Source organism: Sebastes umbrosus, chromosome 8 (genome assembly GCF_015220745.1).
Source record: "Sebastes umbrosus isolate fSebUmb1 chromosome 8, fSebUmb1.pri, whole genome shotgun sequence".
NCBI lineage: Eukaryota > Metazoa > Chordata > Actinopteri > Perciformes > Sebastidae > Sebastes > Sebastes umbrosus.
Genome location: NC_051276.1, coordinates 6886756 through 6910382, shown reverse-complemented (window position 1 = coordinate 6910382; position 23627 = coordinate 6886756). Strand labels below are relative to the sequence as shown.

The window sequence follows — 23627 nt, the reverse complement described above, 5'->3', positions numbered from 1 at the left end:
TGTGAATTGTGCAGACGCATGATAGTATTTAAGATGTGTGTGTGTGTGTGTGTGTGTGTGTGTGTGTGTGTTGGGAAGAAACTTACATGGCATGATGAAAATTGTATGTTTTGCGTGAGAATGTGTTCCTACTTTCACTTCTTCAACTTACACATGACACACACACACAGGACTAAACACACAAAGGGCCATTTAATACATGCATGTATGTAGGGCTGCAACTAACGATTAATATATTAAAAAATGTGTAAAAAATTGTTTCTCAGAGGCCACAGTGCTGTCTTCAGTACGAGAGCAAAAGATTTTGAATTTACTGTCAAATTTGACGAAGAAAAGCAAAACTTCCTCACATTTGAGAAGCTGAAACCAGAGAATGCTTTGGCATTTTTGCTTTAAAATACTAAAACGATGAATCGATTGTCAATATAGTTGGCGATAAGCTAATCCATCAATCGACTAATCACTGCAGCTCTACATGTATGCACTCGTGAAACTTCTCATGAGTGAAAAGCAAACATTCGGGGTGTGTTTCTTTTCTAAAGTTTGACAAAAGCCAAACTCTTGACCCCATCCTGCGTCCTCACTGTGTACACACAAACACACACAGAGACAGATCCATTAATGCATTGCAACTACACGGCCTAAAAGCACACCCGTTTTAAGCGACATCCTCATTCTGCTGCAGCTAAATCGGGCCTATAATCAACATTCTTCCAACAAGAACAGGGGCGCATCGGGGTAAACACACGCAACTATACACACAGTCTCTAATTATTGCTGCTTTTGAAAAGGCACACAGGCACGTATGTGTCCCCCCCACCCCCCACCCAAACGCTTGCATAAATGCATGCACACACACGCAAAAACTTAACCCTACTACAGCATGCCTTGTGTGTGTTTGTGTGTGTGTTTTTGTGGTCCACATTTAAGTCTGAGGTATTTAAGCTTAACTGTTTGGGTGGCCAAGTGCTGTGTGAGTCAAATCACACACACATATGTACACAAACTGCTAGAAAACGCCTGTCAAGCTGTAGAAGGTCCCAATAGACGGGTTTCTGTGCAACGTCATCACAGTGATGAGCGCGCAGCTACGGGGCAGAAAGCACGGCAGGTCTAAGCAGAGCCACGCTCCAAAGCAGTTGTTGCACCAACCACAGAAAAGATGGATTGAAAATGTTTAATATTCCGAAGGGGATCACATGATTTTGCTAAAAAAACAGAAGGAGATTACGGATACAGGCCTGATGGGCAAAAAATAATTCTAGTCACACAGCGATAGCAAAGCAGCAGGTGGTCATGGCGAGCTGTCATGCTCCACAGATCGATAAAAATGAACCGATCAACATCAGGGTGATTGACCCACACTCTAAGGAAATATTTATATATATTTAGCGACTATGCCTTAAAACTTCTAACTTCTAAATCTGAGACTTCGTTACGGTTCTAAATTGGTGTAACGTTACGCGACTACGGCGGGGGAAAGCTCACTGCGTTATGTTGGTAACGTTACAACGTTTTGAATGGAAGACGTCTGGTAGTCTAAAGGGGCAGCTGCTCCTCCTCCTCCGCGGTCACAACAACAAGCGGCCGTGGAAGCTAACGTTCGCTTAAATTTGAATCGGACATATCAGCAATATTGTACCGTCTTTTGGCGTTACGTTTCCAACTGAGGGCTAACCGCTAACGTTAGATAGCAACCAGCAACACCCTATTTAATGGAGAGCCGTCAGGGGTCTAATGTTGATGCTCACCTGCCCGACATACAAAGAGCTGCTGTGTGACTGGTACAAGAATGTACAAACAATGCGAAATCTACATTGATTACAACAGCTGCCAAAGCAGTTTTGCCCCCCGAATGCGCACGAGTGTGCACGCACCCAGTAATGTTTGTATACAAGAAACCCGTCTATTGACACCGGAAAAGTGCTTTATTTTTCTTCCATTTTCTGCCCTAATCTGCATATAGCGTCTTTCTCCTTCATTCTTCTTTTGCAGATTCCTACTCCTGTCTGCCTGCCAATTTCTCTCCCACGGTTCCCTCTTCCTCCTTCTCATTTCCTCTCTTTCTCCTCTCCCCACAGGGCCGCTGTGGGTCAGACCTCTCTCGTGGTCTCATCAGTGGATTTCTTAGAACCCCTGAGGGAAGCAAAAGACCTGGCGTCCAATATCATCTCATCGCGTTGAACCATGATATTGTCTGATCCATGGCTGATAGCCGACTGCAGAGTCCACGACTTTTTTGCACTTCTTCTACGACTGCAACGACATGTATGCATAACATGTGTGTCAAATGTGCACAACGCTTCAAAAATGTCAGATTTCCAAGAAGCTGCATTCTTTTCTTTCAAGGAAAGATGTCTCAGACAGCAACCAAGAAATTGTGTTTCGTATTACAGTATGTTGTGGCGCATAAGATCCCCAACCAAGTAATCATGTCATGTTGCAGAAAATCTCAATATAATCATGCTGAACAAGCGTCATCCTATCTCTGCTCCATTATGGCAAAAATCATAATCAAGATTATTTTAGTCAATACTGAGATCCCGTTTATTTAACACTCAAATACTCATTGACTTTAGAAACATCACGCGTTTAGAAAGAACATTTTGTAGCGTACATTTTAGGAGGCTCAATCTAGGAAGAACTATGTGCTCTAGTAAACAATTTAATCATAAACACATTGGTTGTGTAGATATAAATGGTGATGACACGGCTAAAAAAGCCACACCCACAGAGGATGGTGAACGAGACGGGGTCCGTGTTTCAAGACGGTTCGGGTGGGTTGCCGACATCGCGGCACTGAGGATAGTCCGCCTCGTTTGACAGTCGAGCAGGGAGCTCTGTCCCTCCCCGCAGGGAGAAAGGGCCCAGCAAGCACTAAGCGCAGAAGTCCGGGCGAGGGGCACTGATCAACCTAGAGCCTGTTGCGGCGCACCACCACAGAGGAACTGCGCCCAAGGAGGGACAGCCAGCGCCGGGGAGAGTTCCCACCAGCGGATCTTCCCACGCCAAGCAGCCGTCCCTGAAAGCGCAATGTTTTAAAGGAAAGGGGTGCGCGGGATTTATAACACAAGACGTCCTTGCTAAACGGAATGGGGCACAATAATCGTTTTATGTCGATTATCTTATTTTAATAATCGTTAGAAGCCAAAATTGTATTTGAAATTTGATTAATTGCATAACCCTACGTCATCCTTTGTCATTACATTTTTTAAGGTTTACTGTTATTTGTGTTAAGCTGCGCACGGCGCCAGAACAGAACTTTCAGAACAGAAAGAGAAGTGAAGACGGCACCAAAATATCCAACTGTCAGAAACCAAGGAAGTCTGTAGGGAAGTAAACACTCTCTGAAATTCATCAGAAAACATTTGCGACTGTACACGCCAATTAGAGATCTGGAGCTGCACTGAACCTTTAAATTAAAGTCAACCTTTTGTCTGAGGTCGACTGAGTTAAACCTGTCTGCCATGGAAAATACTACGCACAGTCTAGCTGGCGTTACTTCCCCACCCTAGAGGCATGTTTCTCTGTCTATTGTGCTTCACTGACTCAAGGTGTGATAACTGTCAAATCTATATGACTGAATCAACAAAGAATGCAGACCTCAGCAGGTTGCTGGGATTACTGTAGAGGGTAACCCCGCAAATGTGTTTTCATACATCTAAGATTATATACATTTTTAAAGAAGGCCTGGCAGTATGACACAGCTCGTAACCTGATAATTTGTAAAGGTGGGCGATATGAAGACATACGATGCAATGAGTCAATATAAATTTGTCATATTGTTATACTGCAGTAGTTATCCCTTTAATATCTCCCAGGCCATTGTAGGTCATGTTGCAAAGCAATGAGAAGAGCTACTTTATCAAAATATTGGACCTTGATTTGTCAGGTATTTCATTTGCTGGATTAGCCATAAAACTAGGGCTGGACCTAACGATTATTTTCATTGTTGATTATTTTCTCAATTAATCGATTAGTTGTTTGGTCTATAAAATGTCAGAAAATGGTGAAAAATGGTGATCAGTGTTTCCTAAAAGCCCAAGATGACATCCTCAATGATTTGTCCACAGCTCAAAGATATTCAGTTTACTGTCATAGAGGAGTAAAGAAACCAGAAAATATTCACATTTTAGAAGCTGGATTCAGAGAATTTTTACTTTTTTTTCTTAAAAAATGACTCAAACCAATTAATTGATTATCAAAACAGTTGCCGATTAATTTAAAAGTTGACAACTATCAATTAATCAATTCATTGTAGCAGCTCTACATAAAACAGATATTCCTGACCAATTATTTGTCAATGGATTTTTCAAAATAATATCTCACAATCTGCATGGCAACACCAAAGTCTAGTAACTGGCTGCCCAAATATATTTTGATGTATTTTAACAAAAGCAGTGGTTCATGAGTTCAGTCTGCCGTCATTCAGTTTGCTCCAAATTCTCAAAACCTGTCCCAAGGAACAGCACATACTGTACAGTAACATCCACTCTTATTCACTCAACAAGAAGGCAGCCAGGTGTGACAGTCAAATAAACAGTACAACACTGTGTATAAACCAGCCCAAACAACTGATAGTTGTGGCTCTGCTGCCAGCTGCCTGTGTAACAAAACCAGAGCTCATCCAACGGTTAGCCATGTTAGTCAGTCAGCTAACATTGGATTTATTATATTTGACAATGCTCTGGCTCTGTCTGAGTTCAACTGAGGCCTGTTGAATTATTGTGATGGAAACAGGCTGGCAGATGGAGGAAGCCCTCCCGAGTATGTTTTTGACCTTTGGGAGACACTGTGTATGGATATTGTGATATAAAAGCTGTGGTGGAAGTAGTACTCAGATTTACTTAAGTAAAAGTAATACGACAGTGTAAAAACTCTTTTTAAGTCCTGCATTCAACAATTGACTTAAAGGACCAGTGTGTAACATTTAGGGGGATCTATTGGCAGAAATGGAATATAATATTAATAAGTAGTTTTTCTTCAGTGTATCATCACCTGAAAATAAGAATTGTGTTTTTGTGACCTTAGAATGAGTCGTTTATATCTACATAAGGAGCAGGTCCCCTCTCTCCATGGAGTCCGCAATGTTTCTACAGGAGCCCACAAAGGACAAACCAAACACTTAACTTTTCCTGCTTGGGCCGGAGTCGTTACGTTACTCACTCCCGTTGCCTCCGCTCTCTCTCTCTTGCTTCACCACTCACTTCCCATGTACACACACACACACACACACACACACACACACACACTCTACACTCTGGCTCTGCTTCAGATGACCTACTACGTTGAGTTTTCGCATCAGCCACTGTAGCTCTCCAACACACTTGACAGGAGAAGCTTCAGTTGGTTGCAATCTCCTCACCTCACTGCTAGATATCGCCAGATCCTACACACTGGACCTTTAAAGCAGCAGTGGGTAGAAATGGAGCAAATACGATTAAAAAAAGTTATTTTTATAAAAACGGTCACTATATCATGACAGTAGTGCATGAGACAGGTAATCTGAAAAAAATCATGTGCCTCTGTGTCCTCCGGTGCTCTTCACGGCATCTGCAAGGATTTCACAGACCGGAGGAAAACAACCAATCAGAGCCGAGCTGAAGCCCGCCGTCTCTGAGCAGCTGTCAATCACTCGCAAACTCTGATCAAACGGTCAAACTAGGCATCGCTGATCAAATATGAATCAATATTCTGTTACTGTAATGACTATTTCTCTTCTCAAATGTTTTCAGAAACACCTTGTAGTGTACTGTTTAGCTGTAAAATTAGAAATTTGTGACCCGGGACCCATGTTGAGATCTGCTGAGGAAATACCAAGCACCGCCCACCAGCCTGTGCACACTTTCTCATTTTACAGCCAAATAGTTAACTACAAGATGTTTTTGAAAACATTTGAGGCAAGATTTTATATATATATATATATATATATATATATATATATACATATACATACACAGTATATATATATATATATTTGATCAGCGCTGCCTAGTTTGACCGTTTGATCAGAGTTTGCGTGTGATTGACAGCTGCTCAGAGACGACAGACTCCAGCTCTGCTCTGATTGGTTGTTTTCCCCCGGTCTATGAAATCTTGCAGATGCCGTGAGGAGCACCGGAGAACACAGAGGCACATGATTTTTTTTCTGATTACCTGCACTATTGTCAGGATATAGTGACTGTTTTATAAAAATAACTTCTTTTTTTAATCATATTTGCTCCAATTCTAACCACTGCTGCTTTATGTGCAGTACTTCAAAGGATTTGATCATTATCCACCTCTCCTACTAACTGTTCAACTACTATTTTGGTCAGAACACTTTGGGAACCACCCCACTTCACACCTGTTGCCTCAGAATCAAACACAGAGAGAGAGAGGGCACCTTTTACTTTGAAGGAATATCCTCCTGTGCACAAACCTGTATTTCTCTGCACGTACAAACACATAGACACACAGGAGCTATGAATAGAAATGGATGCCCTCCAAAACACACACCGAAATTACTGTTTTGATTTACTGCTACACAACACTGGATTATGAAACCAAGTGGCTGCTCCCCACTTGTTCCTGTTCTCCCTCCTGCAGTCATGAGGGGTGACCACTGATCTGTGCACGCGCACACTCACGCCCGAGCAACACACAATAACTGCTGTCTGCTGCATACAACAATGAAGTTTCATGTGCACAGTATTAATGTGTTGGTTATTTATAGATGGAAATGTTGGGACAGTTTAGTGACTTTAAAAAACATGTTTGGCACAAATAATATGTATCATAAATGGGCTACAACATGTTGCATATTGTGACTTCACCATGCAGATCACTAATAAATCTATCAATGAATCAATCAATCAACATGTATTTGTATATAACCCTTTACAATAACCAAAAGGTACCCAAAGTGCCTTACATTAACATCAAGAAATAACAGTAATAAAAACACAACATATCATAAAATCAGAAAAAGGAAAAGACGAAAAAGTACCAAGCAATAATAGATGTTAACAGATCAAAGACAAGCACAGTTCATAGTATATATTTGTGTAGGTATATATAGAGCCTATATTGAATACCCTTTTCCTGCCTTTTAGTAAGAGATGTTGTGGATGAGGAAATAGAGTGATTTAATATGGCATTTTATCTATGCCGAATAATGGTTAAAATGTCACAGAAACTCACTCACACACTTCAAAAGTTGCAAAAAGTATGTGTAGTGCACAACACACAATAACGCCTGCTGCATGCATGCATGCAACAATGAAGTTTCATGTGCACAGTATTAATGTGTTGGTTATTTATGGATGGAAATGTTGGGACAGTTTAGTGACTTTAAAAAAAAATGTTTGGCCAAATAATATATATCATAAATGGGCCACAATATGTTGCATATTGGAAATCTATACTGAATAATGTTTAAAGTTTCACAGAAACTCACACACACATATCAAAAGTTACAAAAAGCACGTGTAGTGCACATCTCCTGTGCCAACTCTCCCTGTTGTTGATGTGAGCAGCTCAAACACAGAGACTCCTGCTCTGTTAGGCTGTGTGTGACTCTATTTATAGAAAACTTTACTTTTTTGGCTAAAAAGTCTGCTTCAGCACCACCAGCCCTGAGCCGAAGAGAGGCAAAGCCCTTTAAATTTCACAAAAGCATATTTTTTTTCGACGATTATGAGTGAAGAAAATGTAATTTAGGATGTGAGCTACAAATGTCCACTTTACTAGTGCGGTTCTTTTCATTGTTGGGATCATCCTCCTCCATGTGGTTAATTAAGAGTTTAGAGAAGTTAAAAGCACTCAAAGAAGAGGAGGTAACAAGTCCTCACAACATACTCACGTTCTCCGTTATCTCGGATGGGCACCCACCGCAGCACGACGACTAACCAACAGGTTGGACTTCGCATAACGGAAATGTGTTGAGAGAAGCATCTAAATCAACTCAGAGCGACGACAGGAAACTGGACATCAGAGGACGAGCTGCATGTTAAACAGTCCGTCGCTTTCTCTCTCATTGTGAGTGCTCAACTCGGTTCCTCCGCAACAAACAAACACAAAACAACAAAAGAAGAGGTAAGAAAAACTTTCAGCCACGAACTTCACGCGGAAAAAAAGTGGCGACTCCTCATTTCCGCTGTCAAAAAAAAATGTGCCGCCGCGGTCCAGCTGCGTCAAGCTTGTGTCAAGTCGGAGGAAATTCACGACAACGCTTCCGGCGCTGTCTTTTCAAAATAAGAGACCAACGGCAGGATTAACCCACTACAAAACGACCCCTGGTGGAGGAAGTATTTATTACTGTGGATATTTTACTACACAGTCGTACTTAAGTAAAAATACATTGTTTGTTAGCATCAAAATAAACTTAATGTACCAAAAGAAACGTACTCATTATGCAGAATGGCCCATTTCAGAATAATGTATATTATGTCACTGCAACTCTGTGTTTGTTTTTTATTGTTTTTTTTAATTTTATTTATTTATTTTCTTTTATTTATTTCAAAATGACAGTATACATATTAACAGCAGAAAACATTAAAATTATATACATACAGAAGAAGCATAGCGAAAACATAAACAAAGAGCTGTGTCAAACATAAAAGGACAACAGAAATGAAACAAAACCAACATCAAATTAAAAAAAGACCACTTGAGAGTATGACAATAATTTCATTAAAAAAAATCAAAGATATTGTATACATTCATTGTTTTCATTACTTTTTTGTTTTGTGAGGAAGAAATTGTCGACAGATATATTTGCATTTCTTTCATAAATACAAAGAAGTTAGGTTTTTTATTGGTAAATTTACACTTGTGAATGTGGAACTTTGTGAGAATTAAAATTAGATTAATAAGAAAGAATGCATAACTGTCTTTGTCACTGTAATCATAGCAACCAAATATAATATTTCTATAGTACAATGCAAAATCTGACTAAATGTTAACAAATATAAAATTGTTGACATCTTTCCACAATTCACATGTAAATTTACAGGACCAGAATAAATGAGAGCAAGTTTCAGGATGTGGTTCGCAGAAGGAACAATTTACATCTATGTCACTCTTTAACTTTTCTAAGAAATGTTTCACTGGATAGAATCTGTGGAACAACTTAAATGGCACCTCTTTTACCTCTTTTACCTTATTTGTTAGAAGGAACTTAAAGCAATGTGAGACTATATGACTAATAAAAATATAAAAATACTGTATGAATAACAAACTTAAGGAATTGTCTTTCAAATGATTACATAGAATTTACCCAGTAAAACTCGTGTTAGAAAGATTCAAGCTGGATATTCAGATATTAAGATTTCGGTGGACTTGAGAGTATTTCCCATCTATTTTTTCACTGTATACGTACAAGAATGTTCTGGATGGATGTAGCCAACTTTCTACAAAAGAAACTTAAGATGAATATTGAAATAAATATGTTTGATGTAATGCTATAGTTTAGTCAACATAAGATTGAAAATAGCATGCGGTGTATCATTAAATTATTTATTATTTTTAGAAAATGTTATATTCAAAAGAAAAATGTTCAGGAACCAAGTCAACTTTCCTGCATTTTATTAATGAATATAGCACCATTTTACCAAATGTTTAAAACAAAAAAGCCATTAAGCCCCTGAAATTATTAAATGAATATAATATGATGTATATATTATAAACTCTGGCTTTATGAAATGTATATATAATTATTTTTGTTTTGTCTTCTTTTTGTCTTATTTTTTTTTTTTTCAATTGTCTATGTATCTGTTTGTACCTTTGTTAATGAACACATGTTCAATAAAGAAAGCATTATTAAAAAAGGTGATTTCATAAACTGTAAAAACAAAAAAAGATACTTGAGTAAATGTACTTAGTTACACACCACCACTGAGTAAATACCACAATTTAAAAATAATTTGTTGAAAGTAAAAGTCCTGCATTCAAAATTTTACTTCAAGCTACTCAGGCAACATGTAAGCCTACTCAAAGCATAAAAGTAAAAAGTTCTCGCTGTGCATGCAAAATGGACTCTGCCAGTGCTCCATTATTATATTATATTATTATTAGCGATGCATTAACATGCAAGTAGCATTTTATTGATGTAACTGGCCGTGGTAGAGCTAGTTTTACTCAACTTATGTACTGTTGAGTGCTTTAATTTACTGTATAACAATGTATTATATTTAATGTGCTCATTATAGGTTTTGAAAATCTTCATCTGCAAAGTAACTTTAGCTGCCAAATAAATTGCATGCACAAACAAGTAAATGTATTTAATTATGTTCCACCTTCACTACCTATTGACCCCGTTTTTGTGGTCATTTTGTTCAATACAAATCTATTTATGAGTTTTCAGCACACTGTACATTCTGACACAGCGCCCATCTTAAAATCAGATGACTATTTCTAAATGTTGCATTTTAATTGGAAAAGGCAAATATTATATTTATTGTTAATGTCCTGCAGCTTCAGAAGCTCAACATTGGCTATTTTGCTTTCTTCGAAGTTACAAATTCTTTGCCCATATTTTTGTTTGATTTCATAGATAGAAACATATTTGTTTTGGCAACCTAATGTATGTGTAATGTAATAAGTTATCTGGGCAGTATTTCTGTGTTATGTAAACCCAGATACACATAGGGACAGTGATTAGGCAAAAACATTTTTTTGCTTATTTAGCCTAATTCTTTAAGCTAATAAGTGTGTGCAGAACAAAGAATATGTCCTTGACCTCACATATTCACACTCAGTTGACAGTTTATTAGGCACACATATAGCTAAAATTAATACAATCCTGAAGTGAATAATGCCTTCATTAGCTTACTGTAATGTTATAAGTTTCAGAGAGTTGTATTGTGTTACAATGACAGGTGTTTCTATTATTTTGTCCACCTCATTTGTATCAGTGAGGGTAGGCTAAATAACAGAAACACCTCTCTTTATAATGCAATGCATTTCAACAGGACCAAAAACTACAGTCTCCAAAATGACTGCAGTGACACTTTTCATTCTCTTTGAGTGTATTTAAACATGTACTTTTATTTTGAAATTGCCAGGGAAGTAGCTGCCCTATTCTGTGAAGCGTCGTGCTGCACATTACATGATGCAGGGCTTTATATTGTTTTAAGAAAAACATATACATTAGAAATACAGATACTATTATGAACACATTAATGTCTTATTGATACCTCTAAAGAATATAATCAGTATGATTGATAACTGTATTAATCCAACTAAAGGCTGCAATAGTTCTGGCTTGACTAATTCTATGATGCAGTTCTTATCTGCGACCACTGGAGGGCATTCAAACTCCTGATTTTAAATACACAGGTCAAGTTAGCAACAGGCCGTTTTTATTTACTAGTTGTTCAACCTGGATAATATACTGTATATATTATATATATTTTTTTTTTATATAAACTTTATTTTTTCAAGGCTGTTTTCATATATGCAATCCACTGCTCGTAATTAAAATAGTTTATAAACCAACTTTTAAGTAGATGAGTTTACAGACAAACCCATCAAGTACACTAGAGAAAACAACCTCAACATTCAAAACCGAAACAAAACCAAGCAAAGAAATAACAATAATAATAATGACAAAAAGAAAGAATAAAGTTAAAAAAAAAATTAAAATATATATATATATATATATATATATATATATATATATATATACATACATAGTATATTATATTTTTAAATCATTATCATTTCCTGAGCATACTTCTGTGTTGATGCTAGGAACTGTTGCTCTGTGTATTTATAATCTGAGTGTTTGCTGCCCTCTAGTGGTGACAGCGAGGAACTGCGACATTAAATTAGTCAAAGTGACGTCAATGCAGACACTATAGCATACTCACACTTCCGGTTAATCATTTCAAAATAAAACTTTCAACGTACACAGGGGTGTAGTTACTGGTAGCCACCGCAGGAGGGCAGTGTATAGTCATGGCAATGATTGGCCATACACAATAATAAGATGACAATATTTAGTGTAATTAATTAATAATTAATTGATTAATTTAATGTTAGTCTTATTTTTAGGGATTATTTTGTATACATAAAGGAAAAGAAGCACAACACCCCATTACTGTTTTCTTTTGTATTTCCCATATTGTGTTGACAAGAAGATGCAAGAGGGTTAACAATTAATCACTGCTTGGTGTTTCATGACACCTTGCATGAATTCATGACTCATCATCAGTGGTGGAATATAAGTACATTTACCTAGGTAGTGTACTTAAGAACAATTTTGAGGTACTTTCCTTGAGTATTTCCATTTTACACTACTTTATACTTCTACTCCACTACATTTCAGAGGCGATGATTATACCTTTTACTCCACTACATTTACTTGACAACTTACCTTTACCAGCTGCAACATTAGTGCCACTTAATGCATCAATAATTGTAATCCAGTAATATTATATATATCATTCTGAAATGGGCCATTCTGAATAATGAGTACTACTTTTACTTGTAACAGAGTATTTCAAAACCGTAGTATTGCTACTTAAGTACAAGATCTGAGTACTTCTTTCACTACTGCCCATCATACTCTAAAAAGGTTCTGTATAATGAAAGGAGAAAACGTGTAATGATTAAACCAGCCACATTAATGACTAAAAAAAAATGTCTTGCTGTAACTTTATTATAAAGAAAACTAAACTCAGATCAGCAGATATCGTGATCAAAGAAAACTAATCACCACATTATTATATTAACTGTTTAATGAATGGTTTACAGCAAATGCTTGATTAAGAAACATATTTTCATGGTACCATATCAGGACAATGTGTTAAATATTGTTGGTTATTCAAAATAATACTCATATTGTGTACCATCGAAAATTTGTAAGACAATGGTGGAAATCAATCAAAGATTGTGCATTTAGAAAGCATTCCTCATTTGGCACTCTTGAACAAGATTATCATTCATATGATTAATTTGACACATTCAACAATTTCCTTTAAATATGATTGTTAAAAAGACAGACTATTGTCATCTGTAATTACAGTAACGCTCTTCTGGAGTTAACAGAATTGGCACAACAACAATAATTTTAGTCAATATGTGTCAAAAGCATACCGCCTCGATGCTGCTGTTTAAAAAAAATAAAACACAATACACACTGTACCACTCCTTCCCACATTGTCATTTCTGTACAAGCCAAGTGTTTAACAGTAATGATAGTGCTGTGCAACGATGCAGACTGAACGAACAGAGACATTGTCAAAAAGTGATTAAAGAAAGAAAAAAAGAAAGAAAGACATGAAGAAAGACAGAAAGAAAGGAATACATGAAGAAAGACATAAGGAAGGACATAAAAGAAAAAAAAGATAAAGAAAGACATAAGGAAGAACATAAAGAAAGACAGAGAAGAAAGAAAGATAAAGAAAGACAGAAAGAAAGAAAGATAGAAAGAAAAAGAAATACATGAAGAAAGACATAAAAGAAAGACAGCAGCACAGTAGCCCTCTCATCACTGCAGGCCTATGGAAATGGTTGCAAGTGCATCAAACGGAGTTATAAAGATAACATAAGGCACATAAAACATAAAAAATGTAAACGACTATATGATTGGATATATAAATACAGAAGTAGAACAGCAACACAGTACGAGCAATCATTTTAAAAAGGCCCATTCTTCAGACTGCTGGTGTTAATTTCCAACATGGAAAACATGGAAAATATTTCTACAAACCAAGAGGTTAGATGTTCACGTATACAGTAGAGGCCTCTAACAGCTACATCCATTCAGTAACATTCACGTTACTCAGCTGTAACAAACAAACAGTATGATGAAATTAAGACGATTCGATTGTATGATAAGACATTATCAGTGTTAAAGTCCTGTAAGTTCAAGGATAAAAAACAACCTCCTTTTATGAAATACAAGAGTCAAAAGAGAACTAAGTGACAAGCACTCTTATGACACAGACTCATCTGGCCGCTGGCTAACAAGGGCTAAAAATACCAGTGTGTTGCTCTGAGCGAGACATCCAGCTCCCACCACGGTCCCCACAGACGGTCGAGAGGATGCTCTGACCTTAGCAACCACAAGGTCTCTGAGGTGAGATGTGCCCCGCTGGGAGTATGGAGGAGAATCTGGACTAGTTTTCCCCCAACACCACTTCCTAACCAGAGGTTACAGAACGTTACAGGAAGCTCGAAATACTGATATATATATATATTTTTTTAAAACATGAACGCTGTTAATTTTCCATTAGATTGTAAGAACATCATCGACGGTACAAACGGCTTCCCTGTTGTTTCTTTATTTTAGCATTTTATCATACAGCTGCAGGATTTCCTGTTACCTTCACCTTTGTATGCCGTGGATAACTTGTAACTATAGCAACCTGATCCATGTGGATTTGTCTTCATACCGTTATTTATTCTTTATTTCGTTTGCATATAACAAAAAATTGCCATCTTCGGCTGGGATCAGAAAAATATTTAAATGTGGGGATTTAGCAGATATTTGATGTTTTCTGGTATTTTTCAGATGCTTAGCACCATAGTGTGAATGTACACAGTAGAAAAACATGGTTTGGATAAAGGTTGCTACAGCTTTAAAGATAAATGGACCCCAAAACAATTGCACATATTTGGAATATATGGAAGCAAGAAGGGCAAAATAAATCGTGAACATATATATAATAACAGAACAGCGTATTTTTTTATGAATTGTATGTACCACAAGGCCAATCAGTTTAGCATCTTCTTAGAAAAAACGATACTTTTAATAAATGATTACCATTTTAAATACTGTGTCCTTAACATTTTTAATTGTCTTTGCCAAATGACACTCAAGACTGTGGAAAAAGAGCATATTTTGTGTTTTAAAATGTCTTGGATTGTACAATGGATAGTGTTAATGTTTAAGACAGATTGATTCCCCTGTGCCAGACAAGACTTGGAATCAATCTCACATTTGTAGTTGTATTTTCTGATTGGTCATATGACTGCAATTTGCAAATAAGTCTCCGTTTTTTTTCAGAGTAACGCTGCAGAATGATCAGAAAGGAATGATAAACTGGAAAAACGAGGTAATTCACCTCCATTAGTTCACTGGCTCTGCAGCCACTGCACTCTCAGTTCCTCCACCTCTTTGCCGTACCAGTCGTGGAGTTTGGAGAAGCAGCCGGTGCCCGGGCAGACTGGGCTTTCCAGAGATGCTCCTCTTCTCCTTGGTGGCACTGGTGGAGCCCTCACCCCATCAGCCCCATAACCAGTGTTATTCCCAGAGTCTGCGCAGGCTTCCCAGGCCACACAGGACGCTCCCTCAACAAAGCCGTTAGCCAAGGCAACCGGTGGTTTGCTCCACGCAACGCCGTTCTCCCTGGAACAATCAGACATGAGCTGCATATCATCCTGGACGCTCTTTTGGGCAGCGAAGAGGGCTGCCATGGGAAGGGCACTTGATGATGATGATGACAAGGAAGATGAAGATGACGAAGTAGAGGATGCTCCAGACCTGGGCCGTGCCACCTGGTTACGCCTGGAGGACTTAGGTCTGCCCTGCAGGCCTCCGACTCCAGTCCCGACAAAGCCGCCTCCCGCAGCCTCCTGGATCTCCTCCAACTGCCTCTCCAGCTCCTTCACCACCAGCCTCATGTAGTCAAAGCTGGCCCTCGACAACGCTTTCACCCACGACTCCATGGCTGCTTGGCTCTCAGCAGCCATCTTGTACACCCGCGCTTTGGCACAGTCGAACTTGACGGCGAAGGCGAACTCCTCGGCCGACTCGCACAGCTCCACGGTGCATCCTTCGAGGACGATGACGCCGATGGGCTCTCGGCTGTCGCGCTCCTCAAAGTAGAAGAGCATGTTGCCCTTCAGCACGAACCAGCGGCGGTGATACGCTGTGTTGCGCTCACCTTTTTTAAACAGGAAGCCCGTCTTGTCTGGCGGCGAGTCACAGGTGGCGTAGTGCGCCACGCTGCGTTCGTTCAGCTTCATCTTCTCCCCTCCTCAGTAGATTCTTGATCTAAAGAACACTGTAAAGACAGAGGTGGTCACCAGGCTGATTAGTTGCTCTCTCTTCTTTAAGTTGTGCTAATCTTTGTTTGCTGAAAGAGAAACCTGCAGGCTCTTTGCTCTCAGTGCAATTAGACTGTATACTTTTAGTTTATTGACATGGTAATATAATAATAAGGATGTGTTCAGTAGGCAAACAGTCTGTTTGCTCTTCTCTTGTTAAAAAGTAGGTCAGGGTACAGGATCAGGTACATAACAAAAAGAGATTGATTCAGTGTTTTGCTCTTGGGAACTTTAGAGGGGCAGATGTTTGCCAAGCAGACATTCTCCGGTTTCCTCCCAACTGAGTTATCCTGGAAGTTCCCAGGGAAGTACAAACACTGATCTTTCACTTTTACTTTACCTGGCACACTACAGGTACACAGACATAACTTCGGACATATTGTTGTCACAGTAAAACTATAGTGTAGCATAGAAAAACGCTGCATTGACTTGACCCACTGCAAATGTAGGCCAACTTTATATGTCATGTGGTCACATGTTCGACTGTAAACTAGGGCTCAGACCTTTCCTCGGGAGTAAACAACAAACTAATCCAGTTCTAATCTCCTAAGAAGTTAAAGTAAGGCTGGACACAAGTGTAACCTCACCTACATCACCTCATTCAGCAGAACTCATTGTTTGTGTAGTAGCTTTCACATGTAGTGTTTCACATGTAGTACTCCCTCAGATACCGTGGTGTACATATGGAACACCAAAACACACATTATCAAGAGCTCGTTATCCTTAGAACATTTTAAAAGGAAATTATCATCACATTTAATTAATGATGTCTAATTATCTTTTGATGTGTTTAGATATATTTTCTATTCTTCTGTACTGTTTTTTGTATGTATTTCATTGTTTTTATTGGATTGTTTTCCACTGTTTGGTTAGGGGTTTTCTGCACATTTTGTGCACTTCTTGTTGTTTAACTTTTGTTGTATTTTTAAAATTATGTTAGTTTAGATCTTTCTTCCTTTTTTGTTATTGTCTTCTTGACCTTTCCTGACACATTTCTTTTTTTTTTTTTTTCATTGACTGGATTTTGTGCAGTTTTATATATGTGCAAATAAATAAATAATAAAAAAAAGTGTTGTTAAAGCTGTAAATAAACTACACATGTATAAAGGATGTTTTTACTTACGTGTTTATCTCATATCCAGCTGACATCCACCACTGTCCTCCCATCACATCTGGAGCTAATCACTTAACATCTTCTGTTGTCTTGTTCTCTGTTTCCACATGAAGGCTGGAGAAGACAAAAGGCGTTTCACACTCACTTTCCTCTTTCACCCCACAAACTGCCAGTTAAGATCCTATTCTTGCTGGTTTATTTACAAGTCCGAGTGTAAAAGACGGTCATGAAGTGAGAGGTCTACATCCAGTTAGTCTCAGACATGAGTCATGAGAGACTAACATGTTAAACACATTAGCTGTGTTGTTTCCACCTCTGCTAGCGTGTAATGGTGCTGGATGGTCACAAGCTGTTGACACATCAGCACTTTGCGGGAACTCATCTCGGGATAGATTTAACAGTTTCAGTAACACAGAGACACGACTATAAATGAACACTGGCTGAAAGACAGAAGACTCTCTCTGTGTGTGCTGACTAGCTGAACGCATTCAGTGAATACTAATGATCATCTAGCGTCAGCAGTTTCAGCCGAGCTCCAGCTAGCACTCAGTGAGTTACACTCACAACAGTATTATGTTAACTAGATGTTTATTACCTGCTGATAGAGACGCCTCCTCCTCCTGTCGGGGAGATAATAATGTTCCTCTGTTGTTGATTTCTCTCCTGTTATCGCTCTTCCTCATGGATGTTATTGGTTATCGCTCTTCTTCCTACTTTCTTTCCTTTTTCTTCCCGATCACGTGACCGACAGGGAGGGGCAGTCGTTGTGTATTACGCGGACAGCTCGACTGGGCGGGGTCGTCATTGCAACTCTCCTGTCGTCCTCGTGAAACGTCGTCATCCGGATAAGCGGTGAATTAAAACATGCGCACCCCGTCTTTGCCCTAGGAAAGGTGGTATTTGGACAGCTGCTACAGGCTGCTGCCTACATCTGCATCTGGCAAAGACTATGCGGGCTAACTACAACTATTTTTTTTATTAACAATTAAATAGAATATTATAGATATTGTGGAAATGATTCTGTCTCAATTGACTATCTTACATTTTTTTAATAACTATTCAACATATTCAACAAGTATTTCCACTTGTGCAATTTTGTTAATAGTCTGTTTATTGTCAATACTGTATATACTGCTCCTATTTTTATACTTCCTTCTATTTAAATTGTACATATTTTGTTACACTTTGTTTAGCTCTTTTTTAATTGTGTTAGCTGATGCTTCTTGTTTTTTGCACTATCCCCTTTGCTGCTGTACACTGCAAATTTCCCCACTGCGGGACAAATAAAGGAATATCTTATCTTATCTTATCTTATTAACCTTTTTTTTTAACCTATTGTTTTCTATATCTGCCACACATTTGACTTGATTTTTAACTGATTAAAACCCCCTGATAATTAGATATTGATTAATATTGATATTGATAAAGGACTGGAACATAACACAGCACACCTTGCAGCAAAAGCACTGAAATGTTTTACTTGAGTAATTGTTAAAGTGCTGAAACAATTATTGATTAACATTTGATATATCAGTCATTTTTAACCAAAAAGAAAGCCAAAGATTCTCTTGTTCCAGCCTGTTAATATGGTTTCTTTTCTTAAGTGATTGCATATTTCGAGAATTATGGAGATTTTTCAGTGAATCAAATCAATAATTGATGATGAAAATAATTGTTATCTACAGCCCTGAAAAGTAGCAATACCTCAAGGTAAAATATTCAACTAAGTCCTGCATTCATGATTTTACTCACTGTAGAAGATATAGGCCTTGTAGCAAGATGTACTACGTATCAGTTACCTACCAGTTAATTGTCCCTTTCAGTGTTATTTTGCTTTCAACTTTAAATTTGTTTTCCATCCAGGTGAAACACAGAACACAAAGACATGAACATAAAACATAAATACATAAAACAAGTGCAGTTCTATACCACTGGAGTATGATGTAACATGTAAGCAGCATTTCACTGTTGTGGTTGATTGAAGAAAGGCTAATTAAAACTACTAGTATACATTTAAGTTGTTTAATCTTTAACAATGCATCATATGGTTTGTGTGCAAAATGTTGATCTTCAAAGTAAGATACTCACGTAAAGTACAGTTGCAGTACAGTATAGTACGTATTTGAGATACATTTCAACACTGAAATAAAAAAAAGGCCTTGAACAGATATAGAATGACACAAATGTATTGTTTGGTGTCTCCTTGACATTTCACCATGGATGCTTTGAATGAGCAGGTCCAGAGGCCCAAAAACAGTACAGTAAAACAAATGTGCTAAAGCATTTTGGATTTGTTTGATAGAATAGTTCTGCTTAATAAAGAGGAACTTGCAACACAGGGTTCCTATATTTATCATATGCTGTAGCATTTTGCTTAATGTCTTTGGAGAGGAGTGTTAGTGTCAATCTGTTGTGGCAGGAAGGTTTGTAGAGGATTTAGACCGTCTCTCTTCATGTCCAGCATGAACAAAATTGTTTCAACCAACAACAGAACTTTAGAGTTAAGGTTAAACCTGCAAAATACCACAGAGAAACCTGCAAAATGCACACAAACAATGAGTCTGTGCCCATTGGCTCATAATTCGTTAATTCAGAATATTACTAGTATATCACTAATACATTTATTATATTACGAATATAAGCTTCAGTATGAACTAGTAAGTAAGTTTATACTGCTTACATTGACAACAATGCCAGTGATAATGCCTCCAACCTCATGCACATTTTCTCAGCAGATTTGCGTGATGTTCCAGTGTTAAAACCGCCTCTCTGTCCTCTAGGCCACCACAGCCCTGTTCCTATGACCCTGTCCTTCATTTTTAAGGCAATGAGCTGCTGGCTTTGGCCCGTGTTATACTGCGTATGACCACGACAAACCACTATGAATTCATTAGAATATCTTCTGGAGACAGCCGATGGCCTTTAGCACTGCCTGCCTGCTATCTCATCACACTAATCTTCAATTAACTGATGCATCTGCTGGTGCCATTTAATGTATTTCTCAAATGTTTGCTCACACTCTTTTTTGGTAACTTTGATTAAGGGTGATGCTCTTGCAGCTGGTTTAATTTCCTCTATTTGACTCCCAGTTCACAGAGTCTTAACACTTTAAAAGATTAATTTGCATAAGAGCACAGCTTATAATAAAGAAGACAGACACAAAATCAACCCTTTCTGTACATCAACTTATTGTTCAGTCCATAAAACACACACAGACACGCCGACATTAAGTGTAAAGTGTTTACTTCTCACAAGTTATTTTCCAACAGTTTGTGGACACACACAACAAAATATCACAGACAGATTTTTTGAGACATTCCAATCATCTTTAGAACTGATTCCTGATTGAAGTTTGGTCATGAATTCAGTCTCTGTGTCCAGTGAGAACAAAGAGGTGGAGTTTACAAGTGTGGTGCCTCCAGTCTGAATATGGAGAGAGGCTGCGTTGTTGCTCTCCAGCGTACGTTTCCCACAATTTTATTGATCCAAAATAACCTATGAAAATGTTTTCAGCTATTCTTCCCTTTTATTTTCGGTTTCTTTATTTTTCACTTTGTTCTAGTAAAGCATTTTATAATATCTGTTTTCTGTAAGTGCTATATGAATAAACTTTAATATTATCATTATTGAATTACCAATGAATAATGGGCCTAAACAATGTGGTAAACAGGACATTTGTAAGGTTTATAAAGGCTGCAAAAAATAACCTGGTGGACTTCATATGAGGAAATGAGAGGGAATACTTCTTAACTCTGTATTATGGAGAGCAGAGCACCCTGCATGTTGGACCCACCAACAGACAGCCTCTCCACAGAAATGCATAGAAAAACACAGTGATGGCAGGACAAAGTGAAGAGTCAGTCATGCATTCATTCAGCCCCATGCCTCCCGTCTGATAAAGCACAACTAGGTATTTGGTTTACGCCATTCATCTTCTCCACCTTACATTTTTTCTCTCACAATACAGCCCATTCTGTAAAGTTTTTTGAAGTGATATTACTGAAGCACTTGTTTTTCATCCATACAAACACTATCCTGTTGCTATATATAAATAACTCATCCTGCTGAGCCCTTCTGAAAAACACGTACCTCGAGGGAATGTCAGCTTTCGTCAAAATACCTCTCAGTCATCCAACACAATATCAAAAATATCATCTCTTTAAATGTTAAAGTCTCTGTAGAAAAATGCCTGAAATATATAGATATCAAACATGTACATGTATATTTGTATATAAAGAAAATTTGATGCAAATTATTACTTCTTCAACGATCCTTTAAAGCTGTAGCTATGGCACTATACTGTAGTTCTGCATGTTATTGTGAAAAAAACGGAGCTTGCATGGCACCAGTTGAGCACAAAGATTGTGATGTACGATAAACATAATGTCTGGACACAGATCAGTGACCACATCTTCATTCATTTCAAACCTTTCCAAAAATACACTATGATTGAGCATACGGCACATCGCTGACATAATACCATTTTCTCCTCATCTGCAGTCCAGCAATGTTATGCTCACAGGCAGACCTATCGGGCTTTCCAGACACAAACAATTACAATTCTTAAAAGGCAAATTCCATCGGTTGAGTGGAGCTATTGATTTCCATCTGAGTATGCACAGAGCAAAAGTCTGTGTAGACATCAATCAAATACTGGCTGACATCATTTCACCCCATGTTGTACCTCTTCATCTAATCCTGCCTCTTTATTTCAGATGATAGGGTTTCAGCAGCATTCTAATCTTTAATATCAACGTAACAAAAATATCACCTCCACATCTATAAATTCATCTATCTGTATAAACTTACATACAGTGACTGCCCTTCCTATTTCACCAGTTTCACAGTAACATTGCCCTGGCACAACTGTGCCTGGAGGTTGTTCAGTGCTCAAAAGTAAAAGTATTAATTTGTCTAGATAATCTCCTGGTGATTGAGAGCCATTAGTGATTCATGTAAAAAAAGGTTGATGCTTGGCCTCAGCTCATGGTTCCTCCCGCTCTGATCAACCAGGGTCGATCCGTGGATGAAACAATCTTCCACTCGTAGCACAAGTATCTCAATGGGCCCTGCAGAGGAAAAAGAGGAAACACATTAGTGTGAATAGAAGAGAGCCACTTGACAGAGCAGTCACAGCACCAACAGTCTCTTTTCATAGAGCAAAATGAAAATATACCAAGGTATCATTGCCCACACACAAGCACCCAGACACACACACACACATACACGCAAGTCATCAAAGTTAATAGAACTGAAACGTCTGGCACATTTTCCTCTATGGATTAAAAAGCCATCCCTTTTGTGAAAAGACAGTCGCTTAGCCTCGTGTCTCTCCTTAAATAGCTGCCATTTTTTTTCAGTGTTTCTTATTCAAGTCTGGAGTGGTTCAATGAGCAGAGGACCCCATCTGGATCATTGTGGCTCTTACAAATCTGATGCTGTTGTTGAGATGTTGTGTACCTTCCATGAGTAAGGTGCAGCTGATGCCTCTAACTTTTAACAATCTCCAAAGCAGCGTGAAATCTTCACATTAAGTTTGATTCAACCCCAAAGCTTTCTAAGTTGCACTGAACCATCTCGAGCCCTTTGACTCTTTCTCACACACACATGGCTGCATGTTCTCATGCATGCCTTTTTGCACTCTCATACATATTGAAACACAAGCGCAAGTATCTCTTTAACATTGAAATGTATGCATATGAGTGTGCACACATTTTGACAAGGACACACACACACATACACATGCCCACTCACTTTCCCACATCATGACTTTGTCTGAGTCATAGATAAAGAAGCACCAAAACAAGCCAGTATCCATGCCCAATGTGCACCAGATTTACTTTTGAATGCTCTGATGTTTGACAATGTAGGTCATGTGTTTGCATATAGTATCTCCATCACAGATGTAATGCCTTTGGCATGCACGATTACAATTATTTAGCTTTCATTTTATTAAATGTTTTCCTCATAACATTTTAATTTCCAGTGATCATAATGGGATGTAGTCTATTGAGGGAAACACAAATCTAAGTAAATGATGCATGCAGAATGGGGATGAGCAAATAGACAACCGTGTCTCTTGGCAGACTATCACCACTAACAATCAGACGGAGAAACAACAGCTAATTAATATTCACTGGCAAAATGTGTCTCACTCTGACACATTGAGTTTTATTGCACACTGTGCACTTGCCAGGTTGGAAAATGGGATGAAGACAATGCAGATAGAAGAAGAACTATAAGCGCAGACACATATGACTGTTGTGTTATATTACGACAAATCAGAGTAACAGGTTTACATTTACAAATGTAAATGTAACAATCTACCCATTCAGCTCTATGAGATTTTATATTAATTATGGAAGCGGGTTATCGCACCGGTCAGCAGGACGTGGGGATGAAATCGAAAACACACAACCTTTTAATGCAGGAGCTGCTGTACACAATAATTTATTAGCGGATGCTTCAAAATCAG

At 38.2% G+C, this 23627-nt stretch overlaps 3 protein-coding genes across 5 annotated transcripts in view; all 3 read right to left on the bottom strand.

The window, feature by feature from the left end:
• Positions 1-8443, bottom strand: part of sh2b3 (SH2B adaptor protein 3) — a 71968-nt gene extending 63525 nt beyond the window's left edge. Inside the window, exon 1 of one of the 2 annotated variants that reach the window (XM_037778140.1) lies at positions 7844-8443. The gene's annotated coding sequence lies outside the window, so the exon portion shown is untranslated. The remainder of the gene's footprint in view (positions 1-7843) is intronic. The other variant, XM_037778139.1, reaches the window with a different exon arrangement.
• Positions 8444-12707: 4264 nt separating this feature from the next.
• On the bottom strand, positions 12708-17917 carry pheta1 (PH domain containing endocytic trafficking adaptor 1). Its single transcript, XM_037778660.1, has 3 exons — positions 17748-17917; positions 17162-17266; positions 12708-15995 (listed from the first exon to the last, which is right to left on the bottom strand). The coding sequence occupies exon 3, from the start codon at positions 15955-15957 to the stop codon at positions 15064-15066; it is 894 nt and encodes a 297-aa protein (XP_037634588.1). The 5' UTR covers positions 15958-15995; positions 17162-17266; positions 17748-17917; the 3' UTR covers positions 12708-15063.
• Positions 17918-20378: 2461 nt separating this feature from the next.
• The window catches only part of prr16 (proline rich 16), a 63688-nt gene continuing 60439 nt past the window's right edge, over positions 20379-23627 (bottom strand). For both annotated transcript variants that reach the window (XM_037777557.1, XM_037777556.1), the window contains exon 3: positions 20379-22221. The gene's annotated coding sequence lies outside the window, so the exon portion shown is untranslated. The remainder of the gene's footprint in view (positions 22222-23627) is intronic.

Bases quoted from the DNA above. Each gene is read 5' to 3' on its own strand.
- pheta1 (XM_037778660.1), bottom strand. From the start codon at position 15,957: ATGAAGCTGAACGAACGCAGCGTGGCGCACTACGCCACCTGTGACTCG.